Here is a 26,895-nt window from a genome sequence, read left to right as displayed (position 1 = left end):
TTTTATTTAAACATGATTGAATTCGGAGAAGTGAATATATTAATTACAATCTAAAGTCTAATAATTTAAAACTGTTAATATTTTAATAATATAATTTTAGATTCAGAGAATTTTAGGGTTAAACCAAGTTTATAGGTCGCATGGTCTAACCAGTGCTTAAGCGTTTGGCTGCTAACCAAAAGGTCGGCAGTTCCAATCCACCAGCTGCTGCTTGGAAACCCTAGAGGGCAGCTCTACCCCGTCCTACAGCGTTGCTACGAGTTGGAAGATGACAATGAGTTTGTTTTTTTTTGGTTATGGCCTGACCTTTTCTTTTACAAATTGAAAACTTTTTTTTAATTTTTTTTTTCTTTTTCACTCTGTTTGGAAGAGTCTTAAAGAACAAGTGGGTTTTTTGGTAAAGAACAAAATGATTAATAAATTGTTAGATATATAAAATAGTCACATACTAGAGTTTGAGCAGTTGAACTAATTTTATTTCTCAAAATGAGTAATATTTTTGGATGAACTAGAAAGTTTTGTTTTAGTTTTTGAATTTTTTTTTAGAACTTGTTACATATGCTCTACTCTTTTAGGGCCATTTGAAGTCCCTGTTTTAGCTATTGCCTGACTTGGTAGTGTAATTGAGTTGGTTCATATTGTGTTTCCATAATTATTTACTTCTTAATAGTATTATAAAAATGACTTACATTAAATTAATTAGTCATGAATCCCAATTGACATTCTCAGGTATTAATTATCAAAAAAATTTTTGGTGTTAGTTTTAGCTTTTTAGCAGCATTCTCATACAACGTATCTCATTTATTCAATGTATCCTTATCAAAAATCTTATGAGAAAATAGGATAAGAGGTAAGTGTACGGTTACATTTTTTAATGTCTATTGAGTATATATGCTGCATATGGCATTAAGTCAGGTGCTTTAGGAGAGCCAGCACAAGAAAGAAATAAAACTAACATTTATGAGTATGTATGTTTATGGAACTTACCTTCAAGTAGAAGAGAGAAATACAACAGCACTGGTAATACAATATAGAATATAAATGAAATAAGAGGTGAGTGGAGTGCCATGAAGGTTTAACAGAAAAGACTGCATTTTGCTCTAGAGGATTTGAAAATTGTTTCTAAAGCAAGTATTATTTGCGATGGGCATAATATATATGATTTCATGTACAATACAAATACATATTAACTTTTTTGATAATTATTTAGTTTGTTCCTTAGTTCTAGATTTCATTTGTTCCTTCAGCATATATTGAGCGCTTTCTATGTGGCAGGCCAAACAGGGACCTTTTCATAGTGAAAGGAAGGAACAGCCTGTGTAAATCAGGACTGTCTTAGACAAACCAAGACACATAGTCGCCATAGACTTTGAGGAATTAAAAAAAAAATTTTTTTACCACTGATGAAATCTCTGTTCTGAGGGAGTTTTTGGTTTGTCTGTTTGGAGTCTGTCTGCCATGAGTAAAAGTAATTTGAATATTTATCTTTTAATTTTTAAAAAATTAGACTAGATAGAAAATTGTTAGAGGAGAAATTTCAAGGGCTCAAGGTTTTTTTAGTGTTGCTGTGAAACTGGTTGAAGACAGGAAAAAGGAAAAAAGTTATGAGCCCGTATCAATTCCAAAATTATTAATCTATAAGAGTTATTTTATATTGTATTTTTTATAATCATATAAGGTATAATTTTGAATAAGATGTGAATATTTAATTTCAGTCATTGGATGTTACTCATGTAGTTAATTGCTTTGCTAAAAGATCTTCAATTGTTAATAGTGGCATGTGAATTTAGGTAGTAATTAGGTAAGAGGCTTTTTGTGGGATAGAGGAAAAGAAGAAGTATTTTTAAAGATCTGAATTATAAGTTTAAACCAGTGCATTTTAAACATTAATAACATTACTGTGTATTGGAATCACCTGATGAATCTTGTTAAAATGCAAATTTTGATTCAGTAGGCTTTGGCTGGGTCTTGAGATTCTCTAGAGCTAACAAACAGACCACATTTTGAGTATGAAGGGTTTGGTCCACTTTTCAGTCACATTATAGATTATAACTACTCTTTAATTTATATTTATAATAATGTAGATGGAAATTGTTTGCTTTATTTCACAAAAAATGGCATATGTACATGTATGTATCTGTATCAATGTCTATATATGTATATAAGTAGCTAATATTTATACATATGCATAAAGAAGTGACTAAAACCAACTCTTGTATAGTAGTAAATAAAATACATGTATAGCATAATGTTCATTGGAGCAGAAATTTATTTTGAAAGTAAATTGACAATTTCTGAAATAGTTTCTTAATGTATTTATATTAATCTGTGTCAGTGATGAAGAGACGGATCTTAATTCTCTGATAAAATCGTGGTTGAGGAATCAGCCTGCTAAATATAGGAATAATCTTGAAAACTGGATTGGAGATTATTTTGAAAAGGCTTTACAGTGGGTTTTAAAGCAGGTAAGTTAACCATAATATTTTATTTTATAATTCATTGTTTAGGAGAGGAGTGTAACGATTAAGAGTGATACTTACATATAGCTGCTTTGTGGGGATGGAGCATGAGAGAGCGATCTCTTCATTGCTGGGGAAAGGCATTGTCCCTCTGTATCTCTTGGCATAAATTTTTATGTTAGTCTACACTGTAATTCTCCCATTCACAATACCTTGTGCTGCTTCCCAAAAAATCTTGAAATGAATATTGGAATGCCTTTCTGATTTTACTAGCAAAACCATCTTACCTTTACATTTTACTTTATGAGTCAATAAATACCTTTATATATACACACCCTGGCTAAAAACAAAATCAAGCGAATACTGAAGTAGAAAAAGGGTGATGAGTTATTCATAATAATATTGAAAACATTTGTTTATTCAACGAAAATTTATTGACTAAAACGTGTTAAGTAATACAGTGAAACCTGTGAGTGCTGGAATGCTGTGGGACTGCCTTGTTTATCTGGATCTCACAAGTTTTCTGCCTTTGACAGGGTGGGTTTTGTTGGAAAATATTTTCGTTTTCCTTCTCTTGACAGGTTTCCTCCTTACACAGCTTCCAACTTCCCCAGGTTTTACTGTACTAGACTTGGGATTCTGAGGGGTAAAGGTTAATAGGATATGCCTTTCCTTGAGAAGGGTTTGAACAGTGGAGGAAAGTGACATGTATGCAGACGAACAACATCATCAAATAATCAGAATACGACAGGATGAAGAGAGAGAGTGTTGCTGTCTGTTTTGAATCTGGAGCGTGAACGGAAATTTAGCATACAAAAGTAGAACATGGAGTGCTTTCACATATTCTAAATGATTGTTTTCATCTTTTTCTGTTTTTATGCCATTTCTTCTATGAAAAATGTAAATATATAAAAAATAGAGGAAATAAATAACAGCGAGGTTTCTGAAAATAATCTGTTTATCTGAATTTGACCGAGAGTTAAGTACATCATAATTGAACCAGACACACAGAGAACATAGGAAATGTAGGTCTTGTTTTAGTTTTCTCAGCCTTTTTCTTTTCTGTTTTTATAAGAATGAAAGATGGAGGACTAAGGGCTTGTAAGAAAATGGCATAAATGGAACAGGTTTACCTTTTTTTTCTTCCCTAGAGGACTCAGGGGAACTGCCTTTCTGCTCCTCAGTCTGACCGAGCTGTCTCCTCCTCAGTGCTCCTGTAGTGAATTCAGAATTCACTAACTATATTATTATTGTCTGTTTATATTAAACTGTAAGCACTTTGAGGGCGAGGACCCAGCCTGTCATGCCCCTTATTGTATCCCCAGAACCAAGCATGATATTAACAGGGCAGTGAATGAATAATAGTGTATGAGCTTACTTAAATACCCGATATCTATATTGTAGCACCTTTTCAGATGTGCTGTTATTCATTTGTATCATTAATACAAACATACCTAACCTAAGAAGACTTTCCAGTGCGAATACCTTGAGGTTATCTACCTGCGTGCTGCTAATATTTGTGTAAATCTTACATGAGGACTGTAACACAAGATGGAACATACATGTTTGTGATTGTGGAAACAATAACAATGTAAGATGATTAAGTTTCAGGGTGGACACCAAAGATTTAGTCAGAAGACAAACCGGTTCTCTTTTGAGGACAGGCCCCTATTCTATTTGAAATTTTTTATGTGTTGAGGTTTCCTTTCTTCTTATCCTGCACTTTACCATACTCAGATTCTGAGAGATATACCACAATGTATGCACCAGTTAAATGTTGATTTTATTTGTAAATAAATTGCTTTCTTGTGTTAATTCAGCAAATTAGACTCTCCTTTGAGGCGTAAAACTCTTAGCATGACCTGAAGAGTTGAGCTTCCTCCTGTCACCTCCCATCTTCCTACTATTCCTCCCATTTCCCCTTTCTCCCAAAAGTATTTATTACGCAGGCAGAATGATCTTTTAAAATCATAAATTGGATCAATTAACTCTCCTGCTTAAAAACATTAAAGGCAGTGAAAATAAAATTCGCACTTCCTGTGATGGCCTATACTGCATAACCTGGCTCTTGTCTACTTCTCTGATTTAAGCTACTTTTCTCTTGCCCCCCCATGCGTCTGTCAGTTTGTCATACTGTGGGGGTTTGAGTGTTGCTGTGATGCTGGAACCTATGCCACCGGTATTCAAATACGGCAGGGTCACCCATGGTGGACAGGTTTCAGCTGAGCTTCCAAACTAAGACAGACTAGGAAGAAGGACCTGGCAGTCTGCTTTTGAAATCGTTATGAATAGCAGCAGAACCTTGTCTGATATAGTGCCAGAAGATGAGCCCCTCAGGTTGGAAGGCACGCAAAATACGACCGGGGAAGAAATGCCTCCTCAAAGTAGAGTCGACCTTAATGATGTGAGTGGAGATGTTATCAGGAGGGATCAGTCCCTGGAGAAGAACATCATGTTTGGTAAAGTAGGGGGTCAGCGAAAAAGAAGACCCTCAACAGGATGGATTGACACAGTGCCTGCAACAAGGGCTCAAATATAACAATGATTATGGGAACAGCACAGGACCGGGCAGTGTTTTGTTCTGTTGTACATGGGGTCATTATGAGTCGCAAGGGACCGGACAGCACCTAACAACAGCAAACAACAACCTGTAGCTTAGTCAGGCATAAGTGTCTTTTAATTCTTTTGCTGCACCATTTCCTTTACATGTACTGCGTTCTCTGCCTGGCCAGATAGATCTCATTCTTCAAATGTTTGCTTAAATGTTACCTTTATCAGAGCTTTGAATCCTCAGCATGAGTTGTCCTTTCTTACAACACCCCGTTCTGCTGCTTTGTATCTCTCAACACAGCTTGTTACCACTTCCTCCCTTAGACTTGCATTCCATGAAGACAGACTGTGCAGTTCACCTTTGTTTATACCTACCACCACATGAAGGAGCCCTGGTGGCGCAGTGGTTAAGCGCTCAGCTACGAATCATGAAGTCGGCAGTTGGAACCCACCAGGCACTCCAGGGGAGGAGGATGTGGTAGTCTGCTTCTGTAGAGATTCCGGATCACCACCACTTATTGCCAGCAGTCGATTCCAGCTTGTAGCGACCTATAGGGCAGAGTAGAACTGCCCCATAGGGTTCCCAGGGCTGTAAATATTCAGGGAATAAGACTGCCACATCTTCCTCCTGTGGAGCACCTTGTGGCCTGGTGGGTTTGAACTGCTCGCCTTTAGGTTATTAGCCGAGGGTTTAACCACTGTTCCACCAAGGCTCTCTTGAAACCCTGTACAGCAGTTTGACTCTGTCCTGTAGGGTCAGTATGAGTTGGAATCGACCTGATGGGAATGGGTTTTTTGGTTTACCGTTACGTGCAGATCTTAATGCATAGTTAGTCCTCAGTAAATTTATAGACGGAATGAGAACTGTTTATCCTTCTAGCTCCACAACAGTACACAGGGACCCCAGGGACCCATAGGTGATTAAAATTGTCTATACCACCTCAATCCAAAAGTTTTATTTTAAAATTCTGTTTAGAGAGAAAGGTCCAAAGGGCTTTTCATTTATGTCCATTTTTCCTAGCCTTTTTTTTTCCAGTGCCACCATTCTAGCATTGCTTCTAGCTTCCTATTTATCTGCAAGAAGAAATGAAAAACTAATTTTGTAGACCTTTGCTCACTGATTGACCTTTTCTTTTGTATTCCTTGGGTTTAGGAAGAAACAAAGTATGTGTCCATTTGAGGACTCTAGCACTTTGAACTAGAAATGTACAATTGTGTGTTTATGATTACTCTTTATTTTCAAAGTACATATTTAAATGGCGTGAAATTTGATCTTTCTACAACTTGAATAGAGACAAAAAGTTTTCCCTTTGGTTAAATTTTAATAGTGGTCCTTGGAACATAATGTGAATGTCAATCTGTGTGGCTGTAAGTTTACTGATTAATAATACCACCTTTTGTGGATCTCAATCAACAGAATGATTACGTGGTAGAAACAAGTTTGGTTGGGACTGCAATGAATGGTTTGTCACACCTACATGGATGCAAATATCATGAACAATTTATTGTTAATCTCATAAGGGGACTTGGTGGAAATCTGAACATGAAATCACGTCTGGAATTCACCAAGGAGGTAATAATGCATTTCAGACTATATTCTGCAGAAATATATATTTTTTCTTTTCGTTGATACTTAAACACCAAAATACAGTGATTTCTAACTCTAAGGCATAAAACTTTTAAATTCTGATACTGTGCATTCAGCAAATGATCCATTTCATTTCTATATCTCGACTTATTTTCTCCTTTGAATTAGTTTATGCGTTTTATTATGTAATTAAAATTTCATAAAATAGTGTTTTAAAAGGCTATATCTTTTTAAAATTAGGTATTTTTTAACTTAGCCGTATAAATAATTATTTCATTAATTTTTTTTTTCTTAGAATGATATAGTTTTTACCATTCTTTTAGCCAAAGCAGTGTTAGCAGTTAGGAATGTTAGGATGAATTCAAAATTAATAAATCTTTTCTATAATATATATAAAGATTGTATTTTAGACAAATTGTTTATAAAGCTGAATTCTACATAATGAGGGATTTTTCCTCCTATTGGCTTCTTTTGAAATAATTGAACACATACTTTAAAAAATTTTTTTATTGTACGTTAGTTGAAGGTTTACAGATCAAATTAGTTTCTCATTAAACAATTAATGTACGTATTGTTTTGTGACATTTGTTGCCAACCCCACAAAGTGTCAACACTCTCCCCTTCTCAAACTTGGGTTCCCTGTGCTTTCCTCCTCTCCTGCCTTCTTGTCCTTGCCCCTGGGCTGGTGTGCCCATTTAGTCTTGTTTTGTTTTATGAGCCTGTCTGATCTTTGGCTGAAGGGTGAACCTCAGGAGTGAATCAGCACTGAGTTAAAAGGGTGTCTGGGGAACACGTATTCTTTTGGGTTGTTGGAACATATCTTCCTGCGGGTTTTTTCATTTTGCATATTCTTTTGATACCATAATTTTGCTTTCTATATTTTTTTTCTCTCCGTGGCTGTCCGGTTGCCCGAGTTACTATATGCTTTTCATTGTTACCACCTAATACCATATTATATGCTGCTTTTAAATGAAAACAATCTTGCTGCAGTCTGAAATAAAAGTGTCGAAGTGTAGCATAAGAGGCTATGTCTCTGCTCTACATTTTTGCAAATAACATTTTCAGTATTAGAACAACTGGTTAAGAGCAGTGATGGCAACACTGAATGGGCAGTGCCAGAACATGGTAGAAATGAAATGCTTTAAGGATTCCTACCTTCTATAGTTTGTAATTTTGGCTTCATGAGAACTCCATTAAAAGTTGAATATATTTATTTTTTGGTATATGTACAGAATAGATGACTTTTATTTGTTTGCTTAAATGATCATTTAGAGAAAATTAAATATTTGATGTAAAACATTATTTTAATTATAAAGGATACTTCTTAGGTTTAGTGTATGTTAACTTTTTTATCGAACTAAGGTGATTCATTTTTGGAAGATTTACTTTATGGAATTAAAATTTCACATTCTCTGGAATATTGAAAATTACCATGTCTTTTTTTTTTTTTTCTTAAGGTTTTTAACTGGGCACGAGAATCTCCTCCAGACGCTCATAAACCAATGGACACATTCTATGACTCAAGTAAAGGGCGATTAGCATCTTATGTGCTGAAGAAGCCAGACAACTTGACTGCTGATGATTTCAGTAATGGCCAAACTCTTCCCGTCATTCAGACGCCTGATATGCAGCGAGGCCTAGATTATTTCAAACCTTGGTTAAGTTCTAATACTAAACAGCCATTTATTCTCATAGGACCAGAAGGATGTGGCAAGGGGTAAGAGCAGAAAAATGTTGAGTGAAGTGCATATTGTGGACCTAATACCTCTTCTCTCGCTTAAAATGATTTAATAGCTTTTGTTATGTTTCTTTTGGTGAAAGTAGCATTTATATTTTTATGAAGGACTCTTTCATTGTCACTACTTGTAAAAATAATATGACTGAGGAGAAGAATGTATCATTTTCTCTGCTAGGTAATGTGTTCCTAATGGAAAGAGAGCAATCTGAGAAGATACTTTTAAAAAGAATCTGTGCGTATGTTGTTGTTATTGTTAGGTGTTGTTGAGTTGGTTCTGACTCATAACAACCTTATGTACAACAGCACTAAATACTGCCCAGTCCTGCACCATCGTCACAATCATTGTTATGCTTGAGCCCACTGTTGCAGCCACTGTGCCCGTCCATCTCATTGAGGGTCTTCTTCTTTTTCTCTGACCCTCCCCTTTACCAAGTCTGATGTCCTTCTCCAGGGATGGGTTCCTCCTGATAACATGTCCCAAAGTGTGTGAGATGAAGTCTTGTCATGCTTATTTCTAAGGAGCATTCTGGCTATACTTCCATGTCAGATTTGTTCATTCTTCTGGCAGTCCATAGTATATTTAATATTCTTTGCCAACACCACAATTCAAAGGTGTCAATTCTTCTTTGGTCTTCCTTATTCATTGTCCAGCTTTCGCGTGCGTGTAAGGTGATTAAAAACACCATGGCTTGCCTGAGGCACACCTTAGTCCTCAAAGTAACATCGTTGCTTTTTACATTGTATGTACAGTCACAACAAAAAATGATTACCTTAGATATACTCACAAGTTACTATTTGCTTTAGTTATAAAATATGAATCTTGAAGTTAACTCTCTATTTAAAAATAGTTTTTAATTCAGAACAATTCAGCTGTTTTTTTACTAAGTATAGTTTCTGGAAATAAAGGAGCCATGGTCTATTAGCTTCACATTTCTAGTGGGATAATAGTAATTAAAAAATTCTTTAAAACCGTAGTAATTTTAACTTGGATAACTTAAAATCTTTAGATTTCTTTCTTTAACTCTGGAGAAAGAGTTGGTATGTTCCACATATACTTTTATCAAACTAAATTATTTCTGTGAACTTTGATTTGTTTTGCTGAAAGGGTCATGAAAATATGAATTAATATTTTCCGGTCTAAAAATCAGAAAATTAACCTGATAGTTATGAAAACCACATACATGTTTGCCACTTTTCCCTTTAACATCATTACACATAATTTAGAAATTCAAATATTTATAGGAAAAATTTTAATTTAAGAAGTATGGGTTGCATTTTCAAAATCAAATGTTATATGTCTTTCTTAGGATGCTGCTAAGGTATGCCTTTTCCCAACTTCGATCCACTCAGATCGCTACAGTTCACTGTAGTGCACAAACTACCTCTCGACATCTCCTGCAGAAATTGAGCCAGACTTGCATGGTGATCAGTACTAATACTGGCCGTGTATACAGACCAAAAGACTGTGAACGACTTGTTTTGTACTTAAAAGATATCAACCTACCCAAGCTTGATAAATGGGGGACCAGTACGTTGGTAGCTTTCCTGCAGCAGGTGGGTCTTATCACTTGAAATATATTGATAATAATTGAAAGCAATTTAATTTCATTAGCTTTTCGTATACATAGAAAAAATCTTCTGCTTTCTTCTTTTGGGGCCAGTTTTATGAAGCATGTCTTATGGAAATTAAACTCCTAAAACATCGCAGTGTGGTTCCAGGGTTGCTTTCTTTACTTTTCCTTTCTTTAGAAGTAGTATTACTTCTATATGAGAGGGAGAGTAAAAACAACAATTATCCTACGCCTATTACCAGTCCTCTACTTCTAAAACAAGGAAAAATCAGAAGATGGGGATGCAACTGGAGGTGAGGAAATTTTTGCTTCAATTTTTTTTTTTTTAGGTATGCATTCTGGGTTATTCTTCTGATCGTAGTAAGACTTAGTCAGCCATGCCCATTTCTGGCTGCTTCAGCCCATTAGTCTCTCCCTTTGCCCACGTTAGGATTTGAGACCACACATTCACACTCAGTGTAGTAGATTTTATTTCTTTATGTGATTTACATCACATTACGAGTTGCCATCGAGCTGATTCCAACTCAGGGCGACCCGTTGTGTGTCAGGGTAGAATTGTGCTCCATAAGATTTTCAATGGCTCATTTTTTGGAAGTCCGTTACCAGGCCTTTCTTTCAAGGTGCCTCTGGGTGGACTTGAACTTCCAACCTTTGGTTAGCATCCTAGTGTGTTAACCATTTGCACCATGCAAAGACCCCTTACATCACATTAGAAATCCTAAATTCTAAGAGCTTCTTTCACTTACAGAGGCCAAAATTTAGTTCTACTGTGTAACCACAGAAGTATAATAAAATATTTACAGAAAACAAAACTTTTTTCCTTGTATTTTCCCTGGCTACTTTCTTTTCTTCAAATAATTGCTATTGGCTTTATAATATGATTTGAATTTCAATGTTTATTGGAGAGAAAAGCATTTTAAAAATGAGGATTATTCAGCTAACATTAATTGACCACAGAGACTTAACAGTGTTATTTATAAGAGACATAAGAATTTAAAATATAGCTCAGCCTTAAATTCCTGAGTTAAATAGAGAATGATGTTTGCGTTTGGAAACAATTGAACTTTAGGCAGCAGTATTTTATACCATAATTAGAAAATTTGATAAAATACATTTATTTTCAAATAGGTATTAACATATCAAGGATTTTATGATGAAAATTTGGAATGGGTTGGTTTAGAGAATATTCAGATTGTGGCATCTATGTCCGCTGGAGGAAGACTGGGAAGACACAAGCTCACCACCAGATTTACTTCTATTGTTCGTCTTTGTGCTGTAGAGTATGTACTTTAATGTTTTTCAGTTTTTTTTATTTGAGGAGATAAATTATTGCATTTTCTTAAAGGTGTTCGTTAATGACCCTTCTATAAATGGTAGAACTTAAGCTTTGATACTATTTTTTCCCCAAGCATAAGCAACAATTTTGGAGCATGCAGGCTTTACTCAAAACATTTTATGTTCTAGAAATACATAAGGAAATAAAATAGAACTGTTTATATAGCCTATATTCCAAAATGTCATTATCAGGAATCTGAATGGTAGGTTTTAGAATGTAGATGTTTAATAGATTTGATAAACAAATACTATTGAATTTTATAAAGATAACTAAGAAGAAGATTTGAATTTGAAAAAGGGAGAGTTAGGTAATTTAATTGACTAACGGCATCAGTTTTAATACATCTGTTCACTTCTTGCTCTGTAATTGTTCTAGGGGCTCTTTAATCTTCTGGTTATGGCACTGTCCTATCTGGTTAATGCCGTTAAATTTTGCTGCACAAAGCCTTGTTTTTATGCTTTCATGCTGATTGCACCCCATCTATTAACATTCTTTTTTTTTTTTTTTAGAGATGTTACTACCACAAATTAAGCTGTAGTGAAATAAATTTCGGTTTGGGAGAAATAGGTTGACTTTGTTGTTGTTTTACTGATTCTACTTTTATAGTTTTGAGATAGATTACTGTCCTGTGTAAGGCTGTATTTAACTTAAAATGCTTTTTCTTAAGTAAAATTTTCCTTTTGGTCTTTTCTAAAGATCAGCGGTTTTCGAAGCAATTATGTTTTAGAATAACTTCATTGGAGTCTGCTATTAAGACCCCCAGTATTTAACAGCAGATATTTGGGAATCTAATTTGGTTGAAGTGAGAGTGAGGACCTTGAGCCTGGCCTGTCCTTTAGCCTTTGGGTCAGCCTCTGAGGTGTCTAGGTCTCAAAGTAGCAAAGTATGAAAACCACTACTGTAACTTAACCTTAAAATAATAATTTAGAATACTGATTTATTTCAGCTTTCTTCTTTCTTCTATGCCTTTTTTTTTTTTTTTAAGTTACCCAGAAAGAGAGCAATTACAAACCATTTATGGTGCATATTTGGAACCAGTTCTACATAAAAATTTGAAGAATCATTCGATTTGGGGTTCTCCATCAAAAATTTATCTCTTAGCAGGATCTATGGTACAAGTGTATGAACAGGTATATATGCGTTTATGTTGTAGTTTTCATATCTATTGGTTTCACTCCCAAAAGACTACCCTTAATCCTTACCTATGTGTTGATCCCAGGCCTTACTTTCCTGCTATTAGACTTTTCTGTTAGAGAGTAAGCTTCATAAGAGCAGGTACTATATGTTTCTTATTCACGATTGTATCTGCCAGCTAACTTGGCACAGTTTCTTCTTCTTTTTTTTTTTTTTTTAATATCTTATGGCTTAGATTTTTTTCCTTTTTTTTTTATTGTACCTTAGATGAAGGTTACAGAACAAAGTAGTTTCTCATCAGTTAGTACACACATTGTTCCATGACATTGGTTAACAACCCCATGGCATGTTAACACTCTCCCTTCTCAACCTGGGGTTCCAATTACCAGCTTTCCTGTTCCCTCTTGCCTTCCAGCCCCTACCCCAGGGCTAGTGCTCCCCTTTAGTCTTGTTTTGTCGTATGGGCCTGTTCATTGAGTATGCAGAATACATTTATTGAGTGCCTTCACTTGCCAGTGCTAGTCCTATGAATGCAAAGAGGAATGAGTCTCTATTCTCTGGAAGTACACAGTCTAATGAGGGACCTAGTCATATAAATAAATACATTACTAATACAGTGTGAGAAATGTAAAAATAGCAGCATGTACAAGTTCAGAGATGGCATAGAGGAAGGAGTGAATAACTTCGTTAGTGATAGTGGTTAGGAACGAGGTAAAATTTGGTCTGAGTTTTGAAAGATGAATAGAAGTTCAAGTGGCTGAAAGTGAAAGAAGGTTTCTTTAGGTAAAAGGAACAGCATGTGCAAGTTATGGAAGTATTTTGGGGTGCTTTTTATAGTATCGGAGTAGAAGTGGGGAAAGATAAGTTAGAAAACAAGAAGTTCCTTTTTTCTTCTCTAAATTAATTGAGATGCTTAAGTGATCAAGGTCAGAATAAGGGTGGTGGCTTTGGCTGTTGAGAGAAGGGGCAGGGTCTTTACTGGTTGTATATTGAGGAGAGGCACTTTGATTTGCAAAAGTTTCAGTAACTTCTTGAAAATGAAGATACCTCTGTTGTTCCCACCATTAGAAAATGTCTCTTACTTAGACTTCTTAGTGCCTTGGAATTAAAAAGCTTAGGTTACCTTTCCTTGAATACCTTTCCCTAGCAGGGCTTTTTAATGTTTTATCTTTGCCATGGACAATCTTTCGAAGTTTATTGAGGCCTATGAACCCTTTCTTAGAATCATGTTTTTTGAATGCATGAGATATAATACACAGGATAACAAAGGAAATCAATTATGTTGAAATACAGTTCCATTCACAGGTAAAGCTTGGCATTTCTCTGAGGCTAAGGAGACTAAAAATCATTACAGAATGGTCATGTATTTAAGAAAGTGGACTGACCATATACTACATTTTCTTCTTCAGGTGCGGGCCAAATTTACAGTTGATGATTACAGTCACTATTTCTTTACTCCTTGCATTCTTACTCAGTGGGTTCTTGGCTTATTCAGATATGATTTAGAAGGAGGTGAGTTTTGCTTTCATGATTTCACATCACTTACCTGTCTTTAGAATGCCAGGGTGTATATGTGTGTGTCTGTGTGTGTGTGCATGTATATACTGTTTTATTGTAATAGATACATTAAATGAGGACTATAACAGTAATTGTATATTTTACTGTATTCCTTCTTTCAGATTATTTATGATTATCACTATTAAAACTTGATTCTTGGAGGAAAATGAAATTACTCTTTATAGCCAAATCATTTTTAATATGCTTTTTTAGACTGATATTTTACTGAACAGCTAAGTATAATAGAATTTATTTTTTAAATAAACACAATAAATTTATCAACTCATTAACAAAATAAATTTTAACTTTTTTCCTTTTTTTTCTATTTATCCGATGCCAAAATCATGGTATGTAGATTCCTATTCTCTGTTTCTTTTTTATATTGTGTTGAAACAGATCATTTTCAAATCACTTCAGTGTTATTATAAAGTAATTAAAAAATATTTTGCCTTTTTTAGGATCCTCAAATCATCCATTAGATTATGTGTTAGAAATTGTAGCATATGAAGCACGCCGCTTATTTCGTGACAAAATTGTTGGTGCGAAGGAACTTCATTTATTTGACAGCATTTTAACTTCAGTGCTTCAAGGAGATTGGGGCTCAGATATATTAGACAATATGGCAGGTAATATAGAGTTTATGTAAATATATGATTGTTACGAGATCTTTAAAAAATTTTGTTTCTAGTGTAATAACTTCATGTGTCCGTTTTCTAAATAAATTGTAACTTTGGGTAATTTAATATTATTTTTTCCATAGGGCTGCTCAATCTTTTTTTTTTTTTGCTAGATTTCAATAAGTATGTTTCAAACAATTCCACACAATGATGATAATTGTTTTCTTGGGTAAAGGTGTTTTACATTTACTGTTAACAGTTATTTTTTCTGAAGGATTTTCACTGATAATTGTCTTTTTTTAAAAAAATTTTAAACGTATGAAACTTAAAGATCATTGAGAAAATCTATATTAGATTATAATATACTTTTGCTTAAGGGTAATGGTCTTTCTTTTTCCTGTCACTACCCATAAGGTTTGGGTTACCCATAATGTCATTAGCACAGAGCTTCTTACATATTCTTATTACCAGCTTCGTCCATTGTTGTGGTAAACGAAGCACAATGACGTTCTGTCAAAGCAGCCCTGCTGCATTTATAGCCATTATTCCTTAATAACCAATGTGCATCTTGAAAATTGCTGTGAGAGTAATACAGGTAACAAAAATCTTCATAGTAAGAGGGCCTTTGATAAAAAAAAGACTGCAGTATGGAAATATTTACTAATAAAGCTTCTTTCAAGCTGCAAAATGGGTTTCAATAATGTCTCTTGACTATTTGTATGCCCAAAGGATATACAAAGTACAGTTACATAAATCAGCCACAATTTGCAAGTGGCATATCCTTTGAGCATTAGATAGCACCAGCGTATTATTGTTACCGGAGAATAGCCTCAGTTCTCGTCTTCAGTGTAGGAAAGAATTCAAACACTGAGACAAATAGTGCCAAGCAAGCAGAGGTTTATCAGCAAGCAGAGGGTTAGTGGCGAAAGTACACTTGACCAGGGAGTGTCAAGTGGGCTACTCAGATAGAGTGAGAGTCTGAGTGCCCTGATACAGTAGTTTTCTTAGGGCTCTATACCCTTTTCTCTTACCTCACCTTGTTAACGGTTAACTGCCAAGTCAGGAACCCTGTAGAGAGCATTTCCTCTCTCTCTTTCTCCAGTGCAAGCTCTCCTCCTCCCCCTTATATCATCCATTTCCTCTCTTTCTTTCCCGAGTGCATGCTCTCCCCCTTACATTATTAGGTATCTGAATTTTCTAGAGTTCAGTGTCTTTCAGATCCCCCTATGTAACCCAAAAACCAAACCCACTGCTCTCAAGTTAATTCTGACTTATAGTGACCCTGTAGGACAGCGTAGAACTGCCCCATCGGGTTTCCAAGGCTGTAATCTCTATGGTAGCTGACTACCACATCTTTCTGCCATGGAGAGGCTGGTGAGTTCTAACCAGCAACCTTCTGGTTAGCTGCTGAACTCATTAACCACTGTGTCACCAAGGCTCTTTATTCCCCTATACAGAGCCCAGTAAAGACTGTATATACTTTTTTTCATTGGTATTTTGCTTTTAAATGAAGCAATATGTTTTTTAACAGTTATAGCTTGACATATGTTAGGTCTGGGCACACAGGATTTTCACATAATGGAAGATTAATTCATTAATAAAAATTTAAGTTTAGAAACATAAAAATAAAGTAGATGCATCCTAGTCCTCAAGCAGCTTGTAATTCTAATGACAGGAACAGATATGAAAGTCTTTACTTACAGTGATAACCATTGTTACTGTGTTTAGATGCCACAAGATTTGTGGAAGTAGATGGTTAAACTGGTACATATAAAAAGGTATAAAGTGTTATATCATTAATATAACTTTCTGAGTATATCTGGGATAAATGCTAAATATTCGAGTTATAGAAGAGGTAGAGACTAACTCTTTTTGAGGAAGTTATATTGACAGTTTTTAAAAATTAAACAATTTTGAAGATACCTGTAGATTCACATACAGTTGTAAGAATTAATACAGAGAGGTCATGTACACCCTTTACTCAGTGTCCCCCAAAGGTAACATTTGGCAGATCTATATAGTACGATTTTACAACTAAGATTTTGACACTGATAGTCAAGGTATGTAGTATTTTCATCACCACAGAATTCCTCATGTTTCCCTTTTATAGCCGTACTCATTTCCCTTTTATCCTCTGAAAACCACCAATCCGTTCATTATTTCTTTAGTTTTGTCTTATCGAGAATGTAATTGCAGTTAGCATAATTCTTTGGAGATGCATCTAGATTGTTGTATCAGTAGTTTATTCCTTTTTATTGCGACGTAAAATTCTATCGTATGGATGTAACAACATTTCTTTAACCTTTCATCTCTTGAAGGATATCTGGGTTGTTTTCAGTTTTGGACTATTATGAGTAAAGGTACTATAAACATTTATACACAAGTTTTTGTACAAATATACATTTTGATTCTCGGGAATAAATGCTCATAAGTACAATTACAGGGTTATATGGTTTTTTTTTTTTTATGGTACTTATATGCTTGTTTTTTATTCTGTTAAATATGTACGTAAGAAAACATTTGCCATTTCAACATTCTTCACATGTATAATTCAGTGGCATTAATTGTATTCATCATGTTGTGCAACCATCTCCAGTAATTATTTCTGTATTTCTCTATCACTGCTAACGGAAGCTCAGTGTCCCCTAAGCAATGAGTCACCCTTTTCCTCTCTCTTTTACTTTCTCCCATCCGCCTGCCCTTGGTAACCACTAGTAAACTAATGTCTCTATACACTTCCATATTCTGAATATTTTATATAAGTAAAATTATACAATATTTCTCCTTTTGTGACTGACTTCATTCAATATGATGTTTTCAAGGTTTCTTCATGTTGTAGCATGAATTAAGACTTCATTTCTCTTTATGGCTGAGTAATATTTCATTGTTAGGTGCTATCTAGTCAATTCTGACTCATAGTGACTCCATGTACCAGAGTAGAACTGCCCCATAGGGTTTTCTTGGCTGTAATCTTTATGGGAGCAGATCGCCAGCTCCTTCTCCCACAATGTTGGTGGGTGGGTTCAAACCACCAACATTTTGATTAGCAGTTGAGTGCTTAACAGTTGTGCCAGTAACCAAGAAAACCAAACCCATTGCCACCGATTCGATTCTGATTCATGACAACCCTATAGGATAGAGCAGAACTGCCCCACAGGGTTTCCGAGGAGCAGTTGGTGGATTCAAACTGCCGTCCTTTCGGTTAGCAGCCGAGCTCTTAACCACTGAGCCACCCGGGCTCCAGGTTGTGCCACTAAACCAAAAACCAAACCAAACCTGTTGCCATTGAGTTGATTCCGACTCATAGCGACCTTAAAGGACAGAGTAGAACTGCCTCAGTGTTTCTAAGGAGCGCCTGGTGGATTCGAACTGCCCGCACTTTGGTTAGCAGCTGTAGCAGTTAACCACTATGTCACAAGGGTTTCTAGGGCTCCTTAAATATGTACTATATTCTGTTTATCGATTCATCTGCCAAGGATACTTGGGTTGTTTTCACCTTTTGACTATTTTGAAAAATGTTGCAATGATTGTTGTACAAGTCTCTGTTTGAGTCCCTACTTTCAAGTCTTTTGGGTGTATAGGAAGAAATAGTTCATTAGGTAGTTTATGTTTAACTTTTTGAGGAACCGCCAAACTGTTTTCCACAGCGGCTACACCATTTTACGTCCTCATTAACAATGGATGAGGGTTCTAATTTCTTCCTACCTTTGTCGGCACTTGTTATTTTCCATTTTTCTGATCATAACCATCCTAGTGGGTGTGCAGTGGTGTCTCATCGTGGTTTTGATTTACATTTCCCTAATGACTTTTATTTTTTTATTTTAATGACTCAATGACGTTTAGCATTTTTCTATGGGCTTATTGGTCATTTGTATATCTTCTTTGGAGAAGTCCTTTGTCCATTTTTTTAATTGGGCTGTTTGTCTTTTTGTGTTGAGTTGCAGGAAATTTTTTATATATTCTGGATATTAAACCCTTATCAGATACTTGCTTCCCAAATATTTTATCCCATTCTGTAGGTTGTCTCTTCACTTTTTTGATAAAGTTCTTTGATGTACAAAATTTTTTTATTTGATGAAGTCCAGTTTATCTATTTTGTCTTTTATTGCTCATGTATTTGTTATGTCTGAGAATCCATTGTCAAAAACAAAATCTCATAGTGTCATCCCTGTTTTCTTCTAAGAGTTTTATAGTTTTTAGTTCTTATATTTAGGTTATTGATCTGTTTTGAGTTAATTTTTGTATGAGATGTAAGGTGTGGGTCCAACTTTATTCTTTTGCCTGTGGAAATGCAGTTGAGCCAAAATCATTTTTTGAAGAGATTATTCTTTCCCCATTGAATGGGTTTGGTACCCATGTTGGCAATCAGTTGGCTATAGATGTATGTGTTTATTTCTGAACTCTCAGTTGTGTTTCATTGGTCTATATGTCTTTTATTATATCCGTACCACAATGTTTTGATTACTGTAGCTTTATAGTATCTAAAAGAATGGGCTCAAATATGTCAATTATCATGAAGGTGGTACAAGACTGGGCAGTGTTCGGATCTGTTACACATAAGGTCACTATGAATTGGAGATGACTCAGTGGCAACTAACAACAATATAGCATGTTTTAAAGTTAGAAGATGTGAGTCCTCCTACTTTTCTTCTTTTTTAGCATATTTTTGGCCCCATGTAGTTCCATGTGAATCTGAGGATTGACTTTTCCATTTCTGCAGAAAAGGCTGTTGCAATTTTGATAGAGATTGTGTTGAATCTATAGATTGCTTTGGGTAGCATTGAAATCTTAGCAATATTAAACCCATTTAAAAAAAATTGCTATTAAATCGATTCTGACTCATTGGGACCCTAGTCATCCAATTCATGAACATGGATGTCTTTCCATTTAGACCTTCTTTAATTTCTTTCAGAAATGTTTTACAGTTTTCAGTGTATAAGTCTTTCACCTCCCTGGTTAAATTTATTCCTAGGTATTTTATTCTTTTTGATGCTATTGTAAATGAGATTGTTGATTTCCTTTTCAGATTTTTCATTGCTTATGTATAGAAACACAAATGATTTTTGTGTATTGATTTTGGACCCTAGACTTTGTTGAATTGAATTCTCAGCTCTAGTAGCTTTCTTGTGGATTCTTAGTGGATTTTCAATATAGAGGATCATGTTGTCTGTGATTGATTTCTTTTTTTTTTTTTTTTATCTTTTTTAGAGCCTCTCAGTTGGAGTTGTAGCTTTCCTTTTCTTTTTGAGAAATATTTTGGTATAATTTATGTTTTGTGGACTCTGTTAATGCTGTTTTAAGGTTTCTAGATAGGGAGAATGAATATTAGTACTTGATATAGAGAGAATGGTTTTGGGGGAAGATAATGAGGTCAGTTTTATGTATGTGATTACATGTGTATTGGAAATCAACATAGATTTTATCAGCTCTGTGAGGGTAAGAGACCCTAGAGGTGTAGTGGTTGGGAACTCGGCAACTAACCAAGAGATTGGCAGTTCAAGTCCACCAGCTGCTCCTTGAAAACCCTCTGGGGCAGTTCTGTCCTATAGGGTCACTATGAGTTGGAATCGACTCGACGGCAACGGGTTTGGTTTTTCTTTTTTTTTAAAAGAGGGTAAGAGTCATGTTTGTCTTTTTCACTACTTATCTCTAGCAGGAAGTATAAATGTTGAATGAATGAATGAACACATTAATTATAAATCTACTAAGTAATTAGAAATTTGGGTCTAGACTAGTGCTTAGGAGTCTTGCCTAGAGTGTTGACGTACATATCTGGGTTTTAGACATATAAATAGTCTATAATTTAATCCGCAGAAGACATTAGATAATTCAAGGGGAGTGTTTAGAATTAAAAACAATAGAAGACTGACTTTGGATCTCAGAGATCGTCAATATATAAACGATAAGCACAGTACTGAAAAGGAGTAGTGGTTGTGGCTTGATGAATAGGGTTATATAGATCCAAGGAAAAAAAAAGCTTCTAGAGGGACATGCACAGAAGTTTTGTTGGGGTAAAGACTGCAAGGAAGATTTGGATTTGGTGATTAGGGCTTCATTATTGTGTCCAAATAAGAGTTTTAGTGTAGTGGGCTATGCAGCTGGAAGATAATGTAAGAAACATGATGGTGAAGGAAAGAGGAACATGAACTAGCTTTGGGCTAGAGAAGGTAAAGGTTGTTGTTTTAGGAGGGGGTAGAAAATTTGTCAGATCACTATAGGATTGTGATTGTGTTTTGATCTGAAGAATAGAGTTGCCATGAGTTTGGGGCTGATTAAGTGGCAACTAACAGTTATAAGAGCTGAGTATGTGACAAGGTGGATACATGATGGAACAGTCTCTCAGAGAGTTGGGAGGGAAATGGTTCAATAGGAAGGTGAATGAATTTTCCTTGTATGGTAACAGGAAGACTGCTATAGATAAATTTAAGAGACGTTTGGGGGATTTTTTTTTTTCTGATTAAAATTTGATTGTTAATTTTTCTTTTGTTTTAGACATTAGGGCTCTTGATAGTATCAATAAATCCATTTTTTCAAAGAGGGTTTTGAGATTATTTTATGTAAATTATTTTTAATTTAAATATGAAGATTTTGAAAAAAGAAGGAAAATGGAACAAACTAAGGGTGAAAGGAAAGTTAGAAGAAGGTCAGTTTATTTGAGGTGAAAGAAGTGGTGGACAAAGATAAAATAGGAATGCTGTTTTCAGGTAGAGTTTGAAATTTAATTTCTTGGTGTCTTAACTGATAGTATTGATTTTCCAAGGCACGCTTTAAAGTAAATTGATCTTTACCTATCCGGAGGTGATCTTATTGCACTGATTAACTTAAAAATACTTTACCCATTGCCATCAATTCCAACTCACAGTGACCCTGTAGGACAGAGCGGAACTACCCCATAGGGTTTAGTGAACTATTTACCGATGCTCGCATTACAAATAATCCATATGAAACAAACATATTTTTCATTTCTACAGATAGTTTCTATGTCACATGGGGAGCCCGGCATAATTCAGGTGCCAGAGCAGCCCCAGGACAACCATTGCCTCCACATGGAAAACCGCTTGGAAAACTAAACTCTGCAGATCTCAAGGATGTTATTAAAAAGGTATAATATGAATCCTAAATTTGAATTTTTATTTGATTATGATTATAGTCATTTTCTTATATCTATTGAAAATTTTTTGAGGGCATGGAGAGGAAAGATCACAGCATAGGTAAAGCTGGATGTTGTGTTTTGGAATTTAGTCTCCTGTAGCAGACCTAACTGGGTGTGCATACTCTTACACAGATATGTGTAAAACATTGCCAGGATATGCTGGGAGGAGTTATCTGACCTTGGAAAGATGAATGAGGCTTGGTATTAGTTGAGAAATCATCTAGAGCAGTGATTGTCAAAATTTGGTGAGCCTTGGAATGATTTGGAGAATCAAAAAAATACGTAGATTTCTGGGTCCTGTCTTTAAAGAGTCGGATTCATAGGTGGAGCCCAGAGTCTGAATTTCTAACAGGTATTCAGGTAATGCTGATGCGGCTGATCCACTGAAACTTGGAGTAGCACTGTCTTAGGGAGTTTTCTTTAAGTTTTGTTATGATAAAGGAGAAAAATATTGTGTATTATTACTTTAAGAATTAATATTTACTTACAGCAAAAACCAAGAATTAATATTTACATTGACAGTTAATGTCAATTTTATCAGTAAGTTTTTTTCGTGAGCTAGTAAACTGATCAGATTAGAATGGGTATTATTACAAAGTTTGAGAACGTTGGAAGTTGGTTAAATACCATGTATTCTAGGGAAGAACGTGATACCTGCGTAGGCTTTTATTTATTCCCAAGTGGTGCATAAGAACAAGAGTATGAAAAAGATTTTTTAGGCACTGGGTTTCTAGAGGTCTGGGACTGTTTCATGATATATGTACACTGACTTGATTTGTAACAACTTCTAAAATTTGAGAGCTTTTAAAGCTTTTTTAATTAACCTGCTTTCTCTCGCTACTTTTTGAGTAGTTATATTAATGGCCCTCCAAAGTAACTGATTTTTGTGGACTCAATTTGTTTGACGCGACGTAAGTTTTTCCTTGGGCATCTCCTACAGAACTGGATTTCTAGATAAATACAGTATTGAGTGTGAGATGACATATAGTCATTTCATCCCTTTTCTTGAGCATATAATTTAATTTAGATAATTGATATTTTTATTATATAATTAGGGCTTGTATTGATTATATAAAATATTCTTTGTGTTTTTTTTTTTTAAAGGGTCTTATTCATTATGGACGAGATAACCAGAATTTAGATATTTTACTTTTCCAAGAAGTCCTGGAGTATATGTCTAGGATAGATAGAGTGCTGAGTTTCCCTGGAGGTTCACTTCTGTTAGCAGGACGCAGTGGTGTAGGTCGTCGGACAATCACTTCTTTAGTCAGTCATATGCATGGAGCAGTGCTGTTTTCTCCAAAGATTTCCAGGGGCTATGAGCTGAAGCAGTTCAAAAATGATCTCAAACACGTGAGTTACTCCAACAATTTTTTGCTCTATTTGATTTAAAACCGTATTAGTTAGTATTCCAAAAGCCTTTTCAGATCTTTTAAAGTCTCTGGTATACTGCATAGTCTTTATTTTAATTTTGATGATAGTTTTCTCATGATTATTGGAAAATTTTATTTTTATTTCCAGATAGGAGAAAAATTCCTATTCTACAATTTCTAGCTCTCTGGCACCCCAGCTAGAGATTGTAAAACGTTGGATAGACTTGGAAGATTAAAAAAAAGGGTGGATTTTTTTATATAGAATATATGAGGGTATTTATCAAAATGACCCTCTAACTTTTAATTCAATGTTCTATCTGTGAATGAATTAACATTTCTCAAAATAGTATTTACTTTCAAATTGTATGGCTTAAGTTGATTTTAATTTTGGTTGCTCAAATATAAATAAATATATATTTACATTTATGATTATATGGCATAGTTTATATGTGAAATTATGATTGTTAACAGCACCAAAATCCTCAAAGGCTACTAAAAATATTTTCTTATTGAGCAGGTACTGCATCTTGCAGGTATTGAAGCACAACAGGTAGTTTTACTTCTTGAAGACTACCAGTTTGTACATCCCACATTTTTGGAGATGATCAATAGTCTTTTGTCTTCAGGTAAGTCAGTGGTTCCTAGTCAAGGAAAATGAAAGTACTAATGTACAAATTATTCAAGTAAACTTGTCTTGTGTAAAATGCACTTGTGTTTTAGAGACCTTTGAAATAGTTGTTCCAAGAGTAACATGGGTTAAACATGGCCAGGGCAGGAGAATTGACAAACTCCATTTTTATAAAATCAGGAGACTGAAAAATTATATAAAGATGATTGTTAATAGTCAGTATAGATGAATGTAGAGAAAAATTGGTTGTCTCTTATACTTTTGGTGGGTTATCTTCTATAACCTTTTGGGAAGTTATCATTCAGTACTTATGAAAAATGTGATACATCCTTTGATTTAACAATTTCATTATCTGTAGGAATTTAATCTATAGAAATAAAAGAGCCAATATGTAAGGCAATATGTAGCATATAATTTGTAATAGCAAAAAACCTGACAGAACCACACTGTCCGTCAGTAGTTGAATGTGGAATAAATTGTGTTATGGCTTTAATATGAATATAGACATATTCTGGATATATGAATATAGATATATTCTAGATATATGCAGTTTCATACTTCATATATCGAATATTTTTATTCAGTAACTTAGAAGAATGTACATGCTACTTTTAGGGTTCAGTAGAACAAATTTTAAGATTATGTAACCTCATTTAAAAAAGTTATGATTTTTATTTATTCCCTTTTCCAATGGCTGATTTTCGGAAGTAAATCACCAGACCCTTCTTCCAAGGTGCCCCTGGGTGGACTTGAACCACCAGCCTTTTGGTTAGCAGCCAAGTGCTTAACCGTTTGTGCCACCCAGGGACTCCTGTAAACTCATTTTTTTTTTTTTAATCATTTTTAAAGCAAAAAGGTACTTCCCAGTGTTTTAAGTATGCACCTATGTGGTAGAAAATTATCATTTGAAAGAATATATTAGAACAAATTCTTCTTAGAAATTTATGACTGATGAGCAAGCCTCCTGTCTATAGAATTTTATAGAAATAATTACTGTTATTTTTTTCAAACATTTTATTCTTTGGAAATCTTTACTTCTATTCTGACTTATTAACTTGAGTCTTATTTTTCTGAGATATACTACCAAGTACTAGATCTGTTTTTATTCCCCAGTGTTTTTCAACCCTGGTTACACATTGAATTACCTGGAGAATTAAAAAACAAAACAAACTATTTCTTTGCTACCACCCCAGACCCATTAAATGAGAATCTCTGAGTTGGGGGTTGTGGTAGCACTTGCCATTTTAATTAAAGTTCCCTAGGTAATTCTGAGCAACCTAAGAATTACTGCCACTTCTTGAACAGCTCTTGGGCTTTACCCATGCTCTGCCATGCCTCTTTCCACAGCAAAGTGTGGTACTCACCTGTTTTTTTGGAGCTACCTGACCTATTTGGTGCTTTCCTGGGGAGGATACCTACAAATTTCTATATTTCTTTTTTTTCTGAAGAATTTAGGAAGTTTACTAGAATCTCTTCATAGTGGGTAATTAGTATTAGTAGAATTGGTATGAGGTAACATAGTCTTAAACTGGGCCAAGAGTATTTTGGTACTGAAGTATAAAATAAGCCTTATTAAAAGCTCTTTTCAACTGTACCGGTGGTTCTGTTGTAGGGGACCTGAGGACAAAGTTATATGAAGCTTATGTTCAACCCAGTATTTATTCAAAACTTATTTTGTATCATGCTAGGCTGTGAGGTGAAATAGCTTTTCTCCAGAAGTTAACAGTTTTGATTAAGGAAAACATTTAATTTATAATATATGGTGTTTTTACGCTTTAGTACAGTTCAGGATTCTAGCTGGACAAGTGATAAATCTGTTTCTGCAGAAGAGTAAGGGTAATGGCTTAGTGAAAGTGGTGGTACTTCAGCAGGCTTGAAATGTTTGTTGCCATTTTATAGAGTAATCTCTTATGATTTTTAAGGAGTACATTCTTGCCTATTGTTTAAATCGTCACTAGATGGAGGCCTTGTTCATTTTGGCTTAGTTAAACCTGGCTGACTAGATGTATATACAGCTTCTTTGTGAGAGCAAACATCAGATAAGCATTACCCAGTAACTGTTTTAAGATAAATTGGTCTTTAATATCAAGATATAACTGCAAAATTCACAAGTAAAGTTAGCTTTTGGTAAAGCTTCTTTTTGGAGAAAGTGTTCAATAGGTCTTTGTCTCCTTTTTTCATATTTCAAATTCTTACTAAAGCATATAGTGTGTAAGAAGCCTGATGTTTTTGCTAAGCTTAAGGAATCAAGAGCCTCTTCGTATGGTTAAATATTAAAGAAAGACATATACAGCAGATTTATATGTGTGTGTGTGTTTGAATATATTATAAGCTTGGAGGAGGGAGAGTAGTCTGGTTTTTCAGAGTTGAGCCTAAAGAAAAGTAGGGATCAGACTGACGGGCCCTACATGAATGTACTGTTTTTGATGCGTAGCAAAGGAATTTTCACTTAATCTTATACTTTCTTTTGGATTACAGATATATTGGTTTAACAAGTATTTATTGAACACCTGTTATATGTTGGGCCGAGTTCTAAATATTGGAGTTATAGTGGTGAACAAGACATGGCCCAGACCCTGTATTAAAACCTTTAAGCCTTGATTTGCCATCATCACTCTGTTGCATAGTAAAAGATCATGGACTAGGTCTCCTGATTTCTAGTACAGGTTCATTCATTCATTCGTTCATTTAGCAAACATTTATGTTCCAGATGCTCTGTTAAGTGTGCACTAGGGCTAGATATTAAATGCAGTCAAATATTTGTTCACTGGGAATTCAGGGTCTAACTGGGCAGGAAAGCGAAGTAATTAATTCCTTATTAGATGATGTGATGAGTAGTAACAGTTATGTCTGGATACTATGTGAAAGAAAAGAGAGTGCCTTACTAACCATGTGAGTTGTCAGGAAAGACTCATAAACATAGCAATTGTTGTGACAGTAAAGGACAGAGGAGGACTGTGGGTGTACATTCTAGAAAGAGGAGTATTTTGTTATATTTATGGAACAGAAAGAAGTTCAGTAAGGCTAGAATACAAAGTCTTAGGGGAGAGAGGTGGGAGAAGACCTGGAAAGGCAGATGAGTGGCTAGATTATGAACTGTTTTGAATGGCATGTTTTGGAGTTTGAATTTTATCATGTAGATAATGAGCTTTCTATCACAGTGAGTGAAGGTACAGAGAAAAGTAAAGCTA

At 35.0% G+C, this 26,895-nt stretch overlaps 1 protein-coding gene across 6 annotated transcripts in view; it reads left to right on the top strand.

Annotated features, from left to right (window-relative positions):
• The window catches only part of DYNC2H1 (dynein cytoplasmic 2 heavy chain 1), a 412,907-nt gene that overhangs the window by 71,549 nt on the left and 314,463 nt on the right, over positions 1-26,895 (top strand). For 5 of the 6 annotated variants that reach the window (XM_049889448.1, XM_049889446.1, XM_049889451.1 and 2 more), the window contains exons 40-50: positions 2,336-2,465; positions 6,427-6,582; positions 8,055-8,314; positions 9,643-9,889; positions 11,035-11,186; positions 12,228-12,372; positions 13,786-13,888; positions 14,392-14,559; positions 21,522-21,652; positions 22,808-23,056; positions 23,594-23,702. In XM_049889448.1, the coding sequence (XP_049745405.1) occupies positions 2,336-2,465; positions 6,427-6,582; positions 8,055-8,314; positions 9,643-9,889; positions 11,035-11,186; positions 12,228-12,372; positions 13,786-13,888; positions 14,392-14,559; positions 21,522-21,652; positions 22,808-23,056; positions 23,594-23,702 (1,850 nt within the window). The remainder of the gene's footprint in view (positions 1-2,335; positions 2,466-6,426; positions 6,583-8,054; positions 8,315-9,642; positions 9,890-11,034; positions 11,187-12,227; positions 12,373-13,785; positions 13,889-14,391; positions 14,560-21,521; positions 21,653-22,807; positions 23,057-23,593; positions 23,703-26,895) is intronic. The other variant, XM_049889447.1, reaches the window with a different exon arrangement.

This window comes from Elephas maximus, chromosome 7 (genome assembly GCF_024166365.1).
Source record: "Elephas maximus indicus isolate mEleMax1 chromosome 7, mEleMax1 primary haplotype, whole genome shotgun sequence".
In the NCBI taxonomy this organism is placed as follows: domain Eukaryota; kingdom Metazoa; phylum Chordata; class Mammalia; order Proboscidea; family Elephantidae; genus Elephas; species Elephas maximus.
This window is presented reverse-complemented; position numbering and strand designations above follow the sequence as displayed.